At 42.9% G+C, this 17978-nt stretch overlaps 1 protein-coding gene across 5 annotated transcripts in view; it reads left to right on the top strand.

Moving 5' to 3' along the window:
* The window catches only part of glt8d2 (glycosyltransferase 8 domain containing 2), a 44247-nt gene that overhangs the window by 11975 nt on the left and 14294 nt on the right, over window positions 1-17978 (top strand). For all 5 annotated transcript variants that reach the window (XM_072551861.1, XM_072551863.1, XM_072551865.1 and 2 more), the window contains 3 exons: window positions 2226-2318; window positions 12885-13116; window positions 15767-15884. In XM_072551861.1, the coding sequence (XP_072407962.1) occupies window positions 2226-2318; window positions 12885-13116; window positions 15767-15884 (443 nt within the window). The remainder of the gene's footprint in view (window positions 1-2225; window positions 2319-12884; window positions 13117-15766; window positions 15885-17978) is intronic.

The following is a 17978-nucleotide window of genomic DNA, read 5'->3' as shown; positions in this document are numbered from 1 at the left end:
GCAGAATGTTTCAGAGAACACCTCTGGGACGCCCGGACCAACCAACCCAACCACCCCGTGGCTGAACACTTTAACTCCCCCTCCCACTCCGCCAAGGACATGCAAGTCCTTGGCCTCCTCCATTGGCAGACCATGGCAACACGATGCCTGGAGGAAGAGCGCCTCATCTTCTGCCTAGGAAGCCTCCAACCACAAGGGATGAATGCAGATTTCTCCAGCTTTCTCATTTTGCCTCCCCCCACCTTATCTCAGTCCCAACCCTCGGACTCAGCACCACCTTCTTGACCTGCAATCTTCTTCCCGACCTCTCCGCCACCACCCCCTTTCTGGCCTATCACCCTCACCTTAACCTCCTTCCACCTATTGCATTCCCAATGCTCCTCCCCCAAGTCCCTCCTCCCTACCTTTTATCTTAGCGTGCTTGGCACACCTTCCTTATTCCTGAAGAAGGGCTTATGCCCAAAACGTCGATTCTCCTGCTCCTTGGATGCTGCCTGACCTGCTGCGCTTTTCCAGCAACACATTTTTCAGCTCTGATCTCCAGCATCTGCAGTCCTCACTTTCTCCATGTTAAATTGCCCACGGATGTTTAGGTTAGATGGTATGGCCATGTTAAATTGCCCAGGGACGTGCAAGTTAGATGGTTTGGCCATGTTAAATTACCCAGGAATGTGTAGATTAGGTGGGTTGGCCATGTTAAATTGCCCAGGAATGTGTAGGTTAGTTGGATTAGCCGTGAGAAATGTAGGGTTACAGGGATAGGGTAGAAAGGTGAATCTGGGTGGGATGCTGTCCATAGAGTCGGTGTGGATTTGTTGGGCCTATTTCTACACTATAGTGATTCTGTAAATTCCTTGAACTTATAAGCCTCGTAGTGAAATGAAAAGGCTCCTCATCTCTGTCTTAAATAGGAGATCCCTTTTGCTAAAACTGTGTCTCCCAGTTCTAATCTCCCCCATCCTGTCAGCATCCACCCTTTCAAGACCCCTCAGGAGTCTTATCAGCATTAAAGAAGGGGTTAGAAAGGTGGAAGAGGCTTAAAGGGGGATTGGAGCCAGGCAGACACTTGAGTTTAGGAATGACTGCTGATGTGGTGGACAAATTCCAGATGTTCCAACAGGACCAAGCGATCTGTTCTGTAGTAGCCATTATATGTGAAAGGGCTGCATAAACTCTGATTTAGTCTCCCCTGTAGTGACTTACTGCACTCAATAGATTTGTGTAATGAGGTGCCTGGGCTGATCTCAATAATTCCAATAAGAGCTGGGCTGTAGACACAAATGTTTAAATCCTCATTTACCAATTCCATGTCACTTCCCAATTCACTGCACTACTGTGCAGCCTGACAGCCTTGTGAGATCTCTGTGCTCCTCCAATTCTGGCCCCTTTGCGGATCGCCAATTTTGACTGCTTCAACATTCATGGCCATCTCTCTATCTAGCGAGTCCCCCAACCTCTCTGCCTCACTTTCCTCTTTTAAGACACTCCTTAAAGTTCTCCTCTTGATCAAATGTTTGACCATTTCCCCCAATATCTCCAAGTGTGACTTGGTGTCACAACTTTATCTGATAACACCCTAACAAAATTGACTTGGGACTTTTTATGATATTAAAGGTGCCGAACAAGTTCCCGTTATTGTTGTATTTGTTGCTATAATAAACTATCTCGCCTGATTTTTGTTTCCAATTTGTATTTATTTTAATTCTGGAATCTCAGATACTACTGGTATGGAGCCAATAATCATCCCAAGCTCTAGGGTCAATTTTCTGGTGTGTACTCTCATTATTTAAAAATGCATTTAAACTTAAGGACATCAGTAAAATAAAGTTAAAAATCACACAACACCAGGTTATAGTCCAACAGGTTTATTTGGAAGCACTAGGTTTCGGAGTGACGCTCCTTTATCAGGTGGTTGTCTGATGAAGGAGCAGCGCTCCGAAACCTAGTGCTTCCAAATCAACCTGTTGGACTATAACCTGGTGTTGTTTGATTTTTAACTTTGTCCATCCCAGTCCATCACTGGCACCTCCAAATCAATAAAATAACATATTCATGAAACACATAAATTGTTTTAATACGTTTTAAGTATTTTGAGAAGAAATTCATGGTTTTGCGTAATGAGCTTTATTTACTTGTGAAGTGCTGATTAATCTGTTTGGATTTGTTCTTTCTTGGATAAATACTTACTTTTGAGTGTTTTATTTTTGTGTTCTTCTTTTGTCCAGTTAATCAGGGCTTGCTGTTCCTAGTCATTCTAATGTTTTGCCTGGTCCTTTACAACAAATTTCACAAAATTTCACCGTACAAAGAGGAAGCAGGTGAGTGTTCCTCTGTCGTTTACAGGAGAAGTTCATTAGGAACTGGTGGAAATCTAGATTACATAACGATTTTGATCTGAAGTCATTTGACATTGTTATGAAGGTGTAAGGTGAAGAGAGTTGAAAGCTAGCTTGGACTAAGAGTGGCAAAGGAGAGTCATAGAGTCATAGAGATGTACTGCATGGAAACAGACCCTTCGGTCCAACCTGTCCATGCCGACCAGATATCCCAACCCAACCTAGTCCCATCTGCCAGCACCTGGCCCATATCCCTCCAAACCCTTCCTATTCATATACCCATCCAAATGCCTCTTAAATGTTGCAATTGTACCAGCCTCCACCACTTCCTCTGGCAGCTCATTCCATACACGTACCACCCGCTGCATGAAAACGTTGCCCCTTAGATCTGTTTTATATCTATCCCCTCTCGCCCTAAACCTATGCCCTCTAGTTCTGGACTCCTGGACCCCAGGGAAAAAACTTTGTCTATTTATCCTCTCCATGCCCCTCATAATTTTCTAAACCTCTATAAGGTCACCCCTCAGCCTCCGACGCTCCAGGGAAAACAGCCCCAGCCTATTCAGCCTCTCCCTGTAGCTCAGATCCTCCAACCCTGGCAACATCCTTGTAATTCTTTTCTGAACCCTTTCAAGTATCACAAAATCTTTCCGATAGGAAGGAGACCAGAATTGCACGCAATATTCCAACAGTGGCCTAACCAATTTCCTGTACAACCGCAACATGACCTCCCAACTCCTGTACTCAATACTCTAACCAATAAAGGAAAACATACCAAATGCCATCTTCACTATCCTATCTATCTGCGACTCCACTTTCAAGGAGCTATGAACCTGCACTCCAAGGTCTCTTTGTTCAGCAACACTCCCTAGGACCTTACCATTCAGTGTATAAGTCGTGCTAAGATTTGCTTTCCCAAAATGCAGCACTTCGCATTTATCTGAATTAAGCTCCATCTGCCACTTCTCAGCCCATTGGCCCATCTGGTCCAGATCCTGTTGTAATCTGAGGTAACCCTGTTCGCTGTCCACTACACCTCCAATTTTGGTGTCATCTGCAAACTTACTAACTGTACCTCTTATGCTCGCTTCCAAATCATTTATGTAAATGACAAAAAGTAGAGGGCCCAGCACCGATCCTTGTGGCACTCCACTGGTCACAGGCATCCAGTCTGAAAAACAACCCTCCACCACCACCCTCTGTCTTGTACCTTTGAGCCAGTTCTGTATCCAAATGGATAGTTCTCCCTGTATTCCATGAGATCTAATCTTGCTAATCAGTCTCCCATGGGGAACCTTGTCAAATGCCTACCTGAAGTCCATATAGATCACATCTATTGCTCTGCCATCATCAATCTTCTTTGTTACTTCTTCAAAAAACTCAATCAAGTTTGTGAGACATAATTTCCCACGCACAAAGCCATGTTGACTATCCCTAATCAGTCCTTGCCTTTCCAAATACATGTACATCCTGTCCCTCAGGATTCCCTCCAACAACTTGCCCACCACGAAGGTCAGGCTCACTGGTCTATAGTTCCTTGGCTTGTCTTTACCGCCCTTCTTAAACAGTGGCACCACATTTGCCAACCGCCAGTCTTCTGGCACCTCACCTGTGACTATCGATGATTCAAATATCTCAGCAAGAGGCCCAGCAATCACTTCTCTAGCTTCCCACAGAGTTCTAGGGTACACTTGATCAGGTCCTGGGGATTTATCCACCTTTAACTGTTTCAAGACATCCAGCACTTCCTCCTCTGTAATCTGGACATTTTGCAAGATATCACCATCTATTTCCCTACAGTCAATATCTTCCATATCCTTTTCCACAGTAAATACTGATGCAAAATATTCATAAAATATCTCCCCCATTTTCTGTGGCTCCACGCAAAGGCCGCCTTGCTGATCTTTGAGGGGCCCTATTCTCTCCCTAGTTACCCTTTTGTCCTTAATATATTTGTAAAAACCTTTTGGATTCTCCTTAATTCTATTTGCCAAAGCTACCTCATGTCTCCATTTTGCCCTCCTGATTTCCCTCTTAAGTATACTCCTACTTCCGTTACACTCTTCTAAGGATTCACTCGATCTTTCCTGTCTATACCTGACATATGCTTCCTTCTTTTTCTTAGCCAAACTCTCAATTTCTTTAGTCATCCAGCATTCCCTACACCTACCAGCCTTTCCTTTCACCCTGACAGGAATATACTTTCTCTGGATTCTTGTTATCTCATTTCTGAAGGCTTCCCATTTTCCAGCCGTCCCTTTACCTGCGAACATCTGCCTCCAATCAGCCTCCTAAAGTTCTTGCCTAATACCGTAAAAATTGGCCTTTCTCCAATTTAGAACTTCAACATTTAGATCTGGTCTATCTTTTTCCATCACTTTTTTAAAACAAATAGAATTATGGTCGCTGGCCCCAAAGTGCTCTCCCACTGACACCTCAGTCACCTGCCCTGCCTTATTTCCCAAGAGGAGGTCAAGTTTTGCCCAGTCGATGCTTGGAAAGTTAAAATCCCCTACCATAATCACCCTATTATTCTTACAGATAGCTGAGATCTCCTTACAAGTTTGTTTCTCAATTTCCCTCTGACTATGGGGGGTCTATAATGCAATCCCAATAATGTGATCATCCCTTTCTTATTTCTCAGTTCCACCCAAATAACTTCCCTGGATATATTTCCAGGAATATCCTCCCTCAGCACAGCGGTAAAGCTATCCCTTATCAAAAATGCCACTCCCCCTCCTCCTCTCTTGCCTCCTTTTCTATCCTTCCTGTAGCATTTGTATCCTGGAACATTAAGCTGCTAGTCCTGCCCATCCCTGTGCCAAGTTTCTGTAATTGCTATGATATCCCAGTCCCATGTTCCTAACCATGCCCTGAGTTCATCTCCCTTCCCTGTTAGGCCCCTTGCATTGAAATAAATGCAGTTTAATTTATTAGTCCTACCTTGTCCCTGCTTGCCCTGACTGTTTGACTTACTTCTGTTCTCAACTGTACCCGTCTCAGATTGATCTCTTTCCTCACTATCTCCCTGGGTCCCACCCCACCCCTCCCCCCACCTTACTAGTTTAAATCCTCCCAAGCAGTTCTAGCAAATTTCCCTGCCAGTATATTAGTCCCCTTCCAATTTAGCTGCAACCCGTCCTTCTTGTACAGGTCACTTCTACCCCAAAAGAGATTCCAATAATCCAAAAATGTGAATCCTTCTCCCATACACCAGCTCCTCAACTATGCATTCATTTCCTCTATCCTCCTATTCCTGCCCTCACTAGCTCGCAGCACTGGGAGTAATCCAGATATTACTACCCTTGAGGACCTCCTTTTTAAATTTCTGCCTAACTCTCTGTAATGCCCCTTCAGAATCTCACCCTTTTCCCTTCCAATGTCGTTGGTTCCAATGTGGACAATGACCTCCTGCTGGCCCCTCTCCCTCGTGAGAACATTCTGCACCCTCTCTGAGACACCCTTGATCCTGGCACTAGGGAAACAACACACCATTCTGCTTTTTCTCTGCTGGCCACAGAAACGTCTGTCTGTACCGCTGACTACAGAATCCCCGAACACAATTGATCTCTTGGAAGCCGACATACCCCTCGTTGCATTAGAGCCAGTCTCAATACCAGAAACTTGGCTGTTTGTGCTACGTTCCCCTGAGAATCCATCACCCCCTACATTTTCCAAAACAGCATACCTGTTTGAAATGGGTATATCCACAAAAGACTCCTGCGCTAGCTTCTGGATTAGTGGTGCTGGAAGAGCACAGCAGTTCAGGCAGCATCCGAGGAGCAGTAAAATCGACGTTTCAGGCAAAAGCCCTTCATCAGGAATACAGGCAGAGTACCTGAAGCATGGAGAGATAAGTGAGAGGAGGGTGAGGGTGGGGAGAAAGTAGAAAGAGTATAATAGGTGAGTGGGGGAGGGGATGAAGGTGATAGGTCGGGGAGCCGGTGGAGTGGATAGGTGGAAAACAAGATAGGCAGGTAGAACAAGTCATGGGGACAGTGCTGAGCTGGAAGTTTGGAACTGGGGTGAGGTGGGGGAAGGGGAAATGAGGAAACTGTTGAAGTCCACATTGATGCCCTGGGGTTGAAGTGTTCCGAGGTGGAAGATGAGGCGTTCTTCCTCCAGGTGTCTGGTGGTGAGGGAGTGGCGGTGAAGGATGCCCAGGACCTCCATGTCCTCGGCAGAGTGGGAGGGGGAGTTGAAATGTTGGGCACAGGGCGGTGTGGTTGATTGGTGTGGGTGTCCTGGACATGTTCCCTAAAGCGCTCTGCTAGGAGGCGTCCAGTCTCCCCAATGTAGAGGAGACCACATCGGGAGCAACGGATACAATAAATGATATTTAACCCTCCTGTACTAGCTGCCTACCTCTCTTTCCCTTCCTGGAGTTAACCCATCCATGTGACTGTATCTGAGGCTTCCCCCCCTTCCTATAACTGCCATTCTATACTGTTGCTGTTGCAAATTCCTCATCGCTTCTATCTGTCTCTCCAACCGATCCACTCGACCTGATAAGATTCGCATCCAACAGCATTTATGGCAGATATAATCCGCAGTAAGCCTTAAACTCTCTTTAAACTCCCACATCTGACAAGAAGTACATATCACTGCAAAGGCCAATTTTGCTCCTTCACAATCTACAGACCCAGAAAATAACACCTTCTTATTCCTCTGCAAACACTGCCCTAGGTTAAATTAATAGCTATGGCTTATATTTTAAGTTTACTCAAGAGACTTATCTCCAAAAACATAATCAAGAAAGAATCCCCTATACTCACTACTGCAGCCACTCTCTTAGACAGACTTAACAGAGAGGCTGCAGTAGTGAGTATAGTGGATTCTTTCTTGATTATGTTTTTGGAGATAAGTCTCTTGATTAAACTTAAAATATAAGCCATAGCTATTAATGAGAGCTGCCAAAAGATCAACAGATGTAGGCTGCTAGTCAGAAACCTTTGAGAGGTACCTGTTTAGAGAAGGAGTTTGCACAGGGGAAAAAAATATCGACACTGTCCCGGAGAGTAAATCTACAGAGGGAGATACGAAAAGAAGATTCGACAGCTGGCTGGTGTTGAAATTTGAATTTTTCTGTAAATCTTAATCGGAGGTTTTATCGGACTAGTATTGTAGAGGGGAAGGTAAAAGATAGGTTTAGATAAATGAGTTCTAAATAGTTGTTAGTTAATTATTCTCTGTTAGACTTTACAAAATTAAAGTTGTTAATTTTTACTTTAAATAGTGACTTTTGGGATAGTACTTTGCCACTTGAATTTTCACAGATTACATCACTGGGTGAATTTTTTTCTGTGTGTTGGATTTAAATTAGCAGAGGGGTTTACCCCGTGTCATAACAATATTCAGATGTGTTTTATGAGTTAATGTCAGCACTGCCACAATTTTTTGTTCTCCTTTCCAACCTACCCTTTTAAACAAGATATAAATGGAAAAATCAAGTCCCCTCAACAGCGTGAGTGGTCTGTGTATGGAAAGTTCCACAAGTACTTTTGGATGTGGATTCAGTTACAACATTTGGGCGGCACGGTGGCATAGTGATTAGCACTGCTACCTCACAGCGCTAGAGACAGGGGTTCAATTCCCGCCTCAGGTGACTGACTGTGTGGAGTTTGCACATTCTCCTTGTGTCTGCGTGGGTTTCCTTCGGGTGCTCCAGTTTCCTCCTACAGTCCAAAGATGTGCAGGTCAGGTGAATTGGCCATGCTAAATTGCCTGTAGTGTTAGGTAAGGGGATAAATGTAAATGTAGGGGTAGGGGTATGGATGGGTTGTGCTTCGGCGGGTTGGTGTGGACTTGTTGGGCTGAAGGGCCTGTTTCCACACTGTAATCTAATTTAAAAAAACATTTGAATAAGAACTGTTTGATGGGATATGGGCCAAGCTTAGGTAGGTGGGACTAGTTTAGTTTAGGATTATGGTTGGCATGGACTGGTTGGACTGAAGGGTCTGTTTCTGTGCTGTATGACTATGATAGAATGAGCTGCCAGAGGAAGTGGTGGAGGCTGGTACAATTCCAACATTTAAAAGGCATCTGGTTGGGTATATGAATAGAAATGGTTTTGAGGGATTATGGGCCAGATGCTGGCAAACGGGACTAGATTAGTTTAGGATATCTGGTTGGCATGGACGAGTTGGACTGAATGGTCTGTTTCCATGCTGCATGTCTTTATGACTCTATAACATTATAAAAATAACATTCCCTCAATTCTGTTCCCATCAAACACTTCTTGGGATTGGGACAAGGGGTCAAAATATAGAGTAAAGTCATATTCCTTCTGAGTCAAATCCCACTCCAGACACTTGAGTGCATAATCAATTCTGAATTTCCTACTGGAAGAGTGCTATCTGTCCACAGTGTCACATTTTGGATCAGATGATAAACTTCTGGATGCTCCGAAAGACCTGCAGCAATATTTGGGAGAAGGAGCAGGGGAGCTTCCTCTGGTGTCCTGACCAATATTTCTCCCTCAAACCATCAAAAGTAAAATGTAGGTTGTCTGGTTGTTATCACCTTGTTGTTTGTATGCTGTCAGGGATAGGGATTTAGACATGCAGTATTCAAAGGGATGGCCCTCTCAGACAGGAAGGACCTGGATGAAAAGAAAGGAAGTTGAAGAGATTGCCAAGAGATCTTGGAATCTCAGTTGAAGTAGCTGTGTTTTGTTATTGCAACTGGAAGAATAACTAGAATAAATGTACAGGGCCATCAAGTCAATCAGTAAGGGCTCACACAATCACACAAAACACAAAAAATGTCATTCAGTCCAATGAAGTTCCTATCCAATTACTCTCACTACCAAGGTATTTTTCCATAGCCTTTTATTGATTTTCCCTTCAAGAACTTAACTAATTCCCTTTTGAAAGATGCTATTGAATCTGCCTTCACCATTCGTTCAGACAGCACATTCAGATCACAACAACTTGAAGCATAAAAATAATTCTCACCTCTCGCTTGGGAACTTTCACATTTTTTCTGCATTGTACTCCATCTACCAGATTTTTGTCGTGTGCTCAACCTATCTACAAACACCTGCAACTTCCTTATGTCTTCACAATATAATTGCCTACCTGTGTCGGTATTACTTGTGTATTTAGCTACTGTGCCTTTCCTCCCATCACCTAAGCTGAGAGATTTGCATAGAGTTGTGGGAGCCACATTATATGAAGGATGTGAACGTACTGGAGAGAATGCAGAACTGATTTTCAAGATGGTTCCAGGGATGAGTACCTTTGGTTATTCGGATTTATTGAAGAAGTAGGGACTTTTCTCCAGGGAGAGGAGGCTGAGAGGAGCTTTGATAAAAGTTTTCAAAATTTTGAGTGTGCTGGACAAGAGCTGTTCCTGCTCATAAAAAGGACAAGTACAAGAGGGTATAGATTAAATGTGATTTGCAAACAAAGCAAGGGTGATGGGAGAAATTTTTTTCACACAGCGAGTAGGAGTGCTCTGCTTGGAAATGTGGTGGAGGCGGGTTCAATTCAGGCATTCAAGAGGACATTAGGTGTTAATTAAATAAAAACAACATACAGGGAAAAAGGCAGAAAAACCAGGTCATAATGCTCATTTAAAAAGCTGGAGGAGATATGATGGGCTGAGTGACCTCCTTCTGCACCATAAAATTGTGATTCTATGATTTTTATCTAATGCTTTTGGAAATCCACATAATTGCCTTATTTGGGGTTTAAAATATTAGTTTTAGTCCCAATTTTCTTTCTTTCTAGCTGGATGTAAAATGCCATCATACTGTGGTTGCTGCTAACTGGGGGTGCCTTTACTCTGTGGTAATTAGGGAAGGTGATGGTCTCATGGTATTATCAGTGAACTATGAAACCAGGCAATGTTCCAGTGACCTAGGTTCAAAGCCCAGACTGTGGGATTTGAATTCAATCAATAAATTAAGAGTCCAATAAAGACCATGAATCCATTGTTGATTGTGGGAAAAATCCACCTGGTTCACTAATTTCCTTTAGGGAATTCATCTGCCATCCTTACATCATCTGCTAACATGTAACTCCAGACCCACAGCAATGTGGTTGCATCTGGGCAGTTAGGGACGGACAATAAAAGCTGATCTATCCAGCGATGCCCTCATCCTGTGAATCAATAAGAAAAATTAATCTTGTCACATTACACAATATCAAGTCGAGCGTATCCTGCTCTCTGGTTGGTTCTAGAAGATGGGAACTCACCGAATTATCTTGAAAGCATTCAATGAACTCTTCATTCAGGTTACTATTGCTCATTTGGGTTTTCCAGTTTACATGTAGATTAAAATCACCCATGATTATTGCTGTCCCATTATTACAAGCACACGATATTTCTTAGAACATAGAACATAGAAAAACACAGCGCAGTACAGGCCCTTTGGCCCTCGATGTTGCGCCGATCCAAGCCCACCTAACCTACACTAGCCCACTATCCTCCATATGCCTATCCAATGCCCGCTTAAATCCCCATAAAGAGGGAGAGTCCACCACTGCTACTGGCAGGGCATTCCTTGAACTCACGACTCGCTGAGTAAAGAATCTATCCCTAACATCTGTCCTATACCTACCACCACTTAATTTAAAGCTATGCCCCCATGTAATAGCTGACTCCATATGTGGAAAAAGGTTCTCATGGTCAACCCTATCTAAACCCCTAATCATCTTGTACACCTCTATCAAGTCACCCCTAAACCTTCTTTTCTCCAATGAAAACAGCCCCAAGTGTCTCAGCCTTTCCTCATACGATCTTCCTACCATACCAGGCAACATCCTGGTAAACTTCCTCTGCACCCGTTCCAGTGCCTCCACATCCTTCCTATAGTATGCTGACCAAAACTGCACACAATATTCCAGATGCGGCCGCACCAGAGTCTTATACAACTGCAACATGACCTCAGGACTCCGGAACTCAATTCCTCTACCAATAAAAGCCAGTACGCCATATGCCTTCTTCACCGCACTATTTACCTGGGTGGCAACTTTCAGAGATCTGTGTACATGGACACCAAGATCCCTCAGCTCACTCACACTACCAAGTATCCGACCATTAGCCCAGTACCCCATCTTCTTGTTACTCTTCTTGTCTAGTTTGTCCGATCTTGTGGTTACTGGTGGGGAGCATTGTCGACCCCCCCAAGTGAATTCTTTCCCTGAATATTCCTTGTCTCCATGCAACCCAATTCTATATCCAATGCTCTAATTATTGCATGAATGTCATTTTGATTAGCAATGCTACCTCTCCACCTTCAGCTAGTCTTTTGTTTAAGCTGATTGTCATATACCCCTTAATATTGAACACCCAATCTTTGTCATCCTGAAGCTATGTCTCTATATTGGCTATCAGATCGTTACTGATTTATTTAAATCTATGATATCAGTTCATGTACATTGTTATGAATGCTACACATATTCAGATACAGAGTTTTGGTTTGTCCTTTTCTTTGTAACATTTGGTCTTGTAGGTGTATTCTAGGTATTTTCGTTCTGCCCTCTTACTGCTAGTGTCTGCTCCTAATTCTCCATATCACTATTCTCCTCTCTTACGTTGTCTCTACTCTTTGATAGACAAGCTGTTTTCGCATCTGATTCCTTGCCCCACTATTTCATCTGAAACCCCTCTACTTATCTATTTGTGCTGTTCACAAGAACACTAGCCCCAGCATAGTCAGGTATAGACCATCGCAATGGTACAGCTTCCACTTTTCCCAGTATTGGTGTCAATGGCCCATGAATTAGAACCCACTCTTCCACACCAGTCTTCAAGCAATATATTCATCTCTTTAATATTTTGTACTGATGCCAATTTGCACACAGTTCAGGTAATAATCTAGATTATTCTTAATTTAATGCCTAGCTTCTCTAACTCTCTACATAAAATCTCTTTCCGAGATTGATCTACATTGTAAGTACCTACCTGGACCATAACCATTGACCCCTGTGTTACCGTTGCACATTCCTTTCTAGTCTAAAGCGAATGTCCCAAATCCTGGCCCCAGGCAGAAATCACAACTGGTGTTTGCTGCAGGGAATGGTGCCAATCCCCCTCACCATAACTGTTCCTGCTATGCTCCAGCTGTGTTATTACTAGATAACTCCGATCCCAGACTGAAATCTGGCTTGATAGATCGTGATTAGTTTTTTTTGGTTTTTAATGAGGTAGTCTTTTGCTAAATCACAAAAATGAAATGCTGCACATTTGAGGTTAGCAATAAAAAAGAAGTTTATTGCCAATCAATCAGCATTCTTTTCTCATCCACCCTAAACATGTTTTCCCCTTGACTTTTGTATTCTTGTGAATTGTCCTGGTGAGTGCGAAAGGAATAAAGCTTTGACAAAATGTGGTCTTTTACCAATAAATCTCAAGATGTATTTAAGGGGAAGTTGGATAAATGCATGAGGAAGAAAGAATATTCTTACAAGGTTATTTGATGTAGGATCCTGGCTTGGACGTTCTGAAATGAATATTTCTCTGCTGTCTTGTGGTAATTGTTCAATGAACGTTGCCCTCTCTTGCTTTTCAATAACCTAATTCTCTACATTCACTATTCAGCTGAAGAACCTGAGTCTCCAACTGTCCACAGTACAGGCCATACCATAAACCAGAGGAATATTCCTGCGACTGATGATGTTTCCGCTCCCGATGATGTGATCCCAATTATAATCTGTGCTGCTGAAGACCGATTGGGTGGAACAATTGCAACAATCAACAGCATCTATAGCAACACTAATGCTGATATCATTTTCTACATAATTACACTGAGAGACTCTCTCATTCATATTAGGTAAGATAGTTGTTAAGACCTATTAATTCAGGTCTTATTTTAAAATTGAAGGATTGATGGTTTTGCCTATTGGTGATGAGACTGCTGTGTGGGAGAGAACAAATTTAAGATAACCATAAATCCTTTACAGAAGTTATAAGGAAAATACAGTCTGTTCTGCTATAACGTGGTAATTGCATTCATGTACGACCTTGTGTTATAGAAAATTGTGGAACAGAAATAACAGGGGCTATGTGAAAAACAGGGTTGGGGGCAGACCACCAAATATGTCAGCAAAAATTGAAACAAAAATGGTAGTTAGTTCAACACAAATGATAACACAGTCTAAGTAATTTTAAAAATCATATAATAATACAGTAAATTTAACACACCAAGGGGTTTCTGAGTTATAGTACAGAACTGTAGTGAGGTAGGGGCTGAGGGTCATTATCAGCAGCATCATTACTTTCAAGCTAGCAGTTCTGGGTGCAGATTTGATTCTTCCTCAATCAATGTTTTTCACCATGGGAGGAAATGTTGATGCACATTCCTTGTCTGCATTGGCAGCTTCGCCACATAACTTCACGTTATGAAAAGCTAGCATTTCTTAAATCCAGCAAACCAGCCACCACTGGCACTGAAGGAAGGCACATTGCAGGATTTTCAGCTTATTTTCCTGAGGTCCTCATAAATAGATAAGGCTTTCTGTTTTATGGGGAGAATAGTGGTCCAAGATGGCTTTTTCGATTGATCTTGTATCCACTCAAATAGAAGCCATTCCATCTCCTCAGTTTCCTTTGTTTGTGATCTCACAGAATCACATAATAGCCAACGGGAGTTCACGTTTTAAAAAAAATTCCCCAATCGCGTTATAGCCAATTGAGGAAAAGTGTTTTTAGATTAGATTACTTAGTGTGGAAACAGGCCCTTCGGCCCAACAAGTCCACACCGACCTGCTGAAGCGTAACCCACCCAGACCCATTCTCCTACATTTACCCCTTCACCTAACACTATGGGCAATTTAGCTCGGCCAATTCACCTAACCTGCACATTTTTGGATTGTGGGAGGAAACTGGAGCACCCGGAGGAAACCCACACAGACACAGGGAGAATGTGCAAACTCCACACAGAGAGTCGCCTGAGGCAGGAATTGAACCCAGGTCTCTGGCGCTGTGAGGCAGCAGTGCTAACCACTGTGCCACCGTGCCGCCACATGGTAAAGCCTATAGATAGTGGCAAGAAGGCACAATTATTTGTTGGACGTTCTTGTTAAATTAAAACCCATAGCCACCTTACATTTTGCTAGGAAGAGCAAAGAAAAATGATGTAAGTTAAGGATGCAATTGCAAAAGGCAAACAAGAGCAGAGGCTTTGGGGTTTGGATTCTCAAATCGTCAAAATGTAGGAGGCATTTGGGATCCTGAACTTCTCCATTTACAGCCCTAGATAAAGCAAAAGCAAGGAAGCTAAGATAAACCTGTTCAGTCTCACTTGGAGTATGGTGCCCAGAACTGAACACAACATTTCAGGGAGGCTCTGAAAGTTTTAGAGAAGACAGATTGATTGGTCCAAGAATTAAGATGTCAGTGACGTAGAGAGATTGGAGAAGATGGGATTGTTCTCCTTACTGCATAGACAGTTGAGAGCAGACTTGATAGAAGTACTCAAACCCTGAGGGATGAAGACAAAGTGGATTCAGAGACACGCGGAGACAGTGGCATTGTGGAAATGGCACTGCAGCGGTAATCCCGAACCCTGGGCTTGTGTTGTGGGGAGGTTAGTTCGAACCACACCATGGCAGATGGTGAAATTCAAAATCAATAAAAATCTGGAATTAAAAGTTAGTTTAATGTCTACCATGTAGCCACTGCCAATTGCCAAAAAGGAAACATATCTGATTCATTAAGGCTTTTAGGGAAGGAAACCAGCCATCCTTTTGTGGTTTGGCCTACATGTAACTCCTGACTCAAGCTCTGCAGTTGACTTTTAACTATACACTTTGTTCAAAGGGCAATTAAGGATGGTAAATAAATCCTGGCCTTGCCAATGATGCCCATATCTCACGAAAGAGTAAAGAAAAGTGTGTGCATGGATTGATGGGCTGAATGGCCTGTTTCTGCCCAGTGAATTTGATGTAATCTTAATTTGATCGCTGAAAATCAGACAGGTTTTATACTAGGTGGGCAGTCCATTCTGCCACGATGCCACCTCGGAATGAGCCCCATCCTGTCACATCATGCACCCAGTTACAGCCCCTTAAATCCCGCTGGTCAGACCACACTAAGCAAGAAATGGATTCTGTGGTAGGTCGCAATGAGATGGAAATCAAATGACTGAGTCAAATGGCCTTGACAAGTTGGAATCCTGATAAATTTGAGGAAACATTTCACTCTGCTGCTCCAAAAACATTATAATAATACGTAGACTTTCAATATGGTTCTGAATGTAACACAAAATGTGAGCCTGCTGTTTAGATTTAGTGGGATGAATGGAGATACATTCTAATGAAGAGCTAATGTGAAGAAACTTGATACCATGATATGAAGGAACAAGAATTCCCCACCTTAGTATGGCTTTGACCTTTGTGTACTCCCCTCCACTCGTCATCATTTCCTCAGATAGATAAACAGGTTAATTATGTTTTCTCCGCTACCCCCTTACTTTGCATTAGCAAGTGGATTGAAAACACAAAGCTGAAAGGCATCCACTACAGAGTGCTGGAATTCAATGCTGCTGTGCTGCAGGGGAAAGTAAGACCAGACTCAGCGAGACCCGAGTTACTACAACCAGTAAGTATGCATGATTCGAGCTCAGATTAACAGGATGGGGATGAATCCCTGGGACACCCTGCAGTGCCTACAGCATTGTTACAGATTTATTTAACATGTTCCTCAAAAGACACAAATTAAGAATAGGCCATTCAGCCCGTCAAGCCTCTCCTGCTATTCAATAAGATCATGGCTGATCTGTTTGTTGTTTGAGTTCCACATTCCCATTGACCCACAATAAGCCATGATTCTATTGGTTAGGAAGAATCTGTCTACCTCTGGCTTAAAACAATGTAATGATTGCACCTCTACTGTCCTCTGAGATAGAGAGATTCAAATGTACGCAACCGTCAAAGAGAGAAAGTTTGTCCTAAACACCCTGAGAGTTGAAGCTGCCCTGCCATTCCTCTATGTCTTAGATAATAAAACCTATTACTTGCAAAGAATACAGAATTAACAAGCATTCAGTTCTCATCTTCTGTTATCACTTAGACACAGAAAGGTTGATTGAAATGCATTATACAGTACAATATAAGATACAATACAATACAATACAGCACAGGAACCAAGCCTGCAAAGATTCCTATTCCTTATTTAGACTTGCTACTTATTGTCCATGAACAGCTTCTGTCCCTCTGTTCACCTCCCATTTATGTATCTATCAAAATAAGCCTTAAACGTTGCTAACATGCCTGCTTCCACGACCTCCACTGGCAGGGCAATCCAGGCACCCACACCTTCTGTATGAAACATTTTCCCCACACACCTCCCCTAAACTTTCCTCCTCTCACCTTTAACTTGTGCCCTCTTGTAGTTGACCTTTCCATCCTGGGAAAAAGCCTCTGACTATCCACCATATCTATGTCTCTCATGATTTTGTAGACCTCTATAAGGTCACCGCCCAGCCTCCATCTTTCCAGTGTTCTTAACAAGCATTCCATTCTCATCTTCTGTCATTAATGTAGATACAGGAAGGTTGATTGAAATACATGATACAATTCAATACAATATACAGCACAGGAACAGTGTTTTAGATCTGCCTCACACTGATCCCAATCTATTTCACAGTGACTCCAATCTACCTGAGTGATCCCATTCTGGTTCACAGTGTCATAGTGACAGACTCATAGAGACGTACAGCACAGAAACAGATCCTTTGGTCTAACTTATCCATACCCACCAGATATCCTAACCTGATCTAGTCCCATTTGCCAGCACTTGGCCCATATCCCTCTAAACCCTTCCTATTCATATACCCATCCAGATGTCTTTTAAATGTAATTGTACCAGCTTCCACCACTTCCTCTGGCAGCTTATTCCATACACGCCCCACCCTTAGTATGAAAACATTGTGCCTTACGTCCCTTTAAAGATAAATAAACAAAGTCTTTGCCCTGGAATGGGGGAGTCCAGAACTAGAGGGCATAGGTTTAGGGTGAATGGGGAAAGATATAAAAGAGACCTAAGGGGCAACTTTTTCATGCAGAGGGTGGTACGTGTATGGAATAAGCTGCCAGAGGAAGTGATGGAGGCTGGTACAATTGCAATGTTTAAATAGCATCTGGATGGGTATATGAATAGGAAGGGTTTGGAGGGATATGGGCCAGGTGCTGGTAGGTGGGACTAGATTGGGTTGGGAATATCTGGTCAGCATGGATGAGATGGACTGAAGGGTCTGTTTCAGTGTTGTACATCTTTATGACTCTAAATCTTGCCCCATCACCTTAAACCTATGCCCTTTAGTTTTCGATTCCCTTATCCTAGGGAAAACACCTTGTATATTTACCTTATTCATGCCTCTTGTAATTTTATAAACCTCTAAAAGGTCACCCCTCAGTCTTTAGTGTTCCAAGAAAAACAGCTCCAGCCTCTCCCTATACTCTCGAATCCTGGCAAAAGCCTTGTAAATCATTTCTGAACCCTTTCAAGTTTCACAATGTCCTTCCAATAGGAGGGAGGCCAGAACTATGCACAATATTCCAACTGTGGCCGAACCAATGTCTTGTACAGCTGCAACATGATCTCCTAATTCCTATACTCAATGCACTGACCAATAAAAAAAAGCGTGCCAAATTCTTCTTCACTATCCTGTCTACCTGTGATTCCTTTTTCAAG

This window comes from Chiloscyllium punctatum, chromosome 32 (assembly GCF_047496795.1).
Source record: "Chiloscyllium punctatum isolate Juve2018m chromosome 32, sChiPun1.3, whole genome shotgun sequence".
NCBI lineage: Eukaryota > Metazoa > Chordata > Chondrichthyes > Orectolobiformes > Hemiscylliidae > Chiloscyllium > Chiloscyllium punctatum.
The sequence above is the reverse complement of the archived record's forward strand: the minus strand, read 5'-3'. Positions and strand labels throughout refer to the sequence as shown.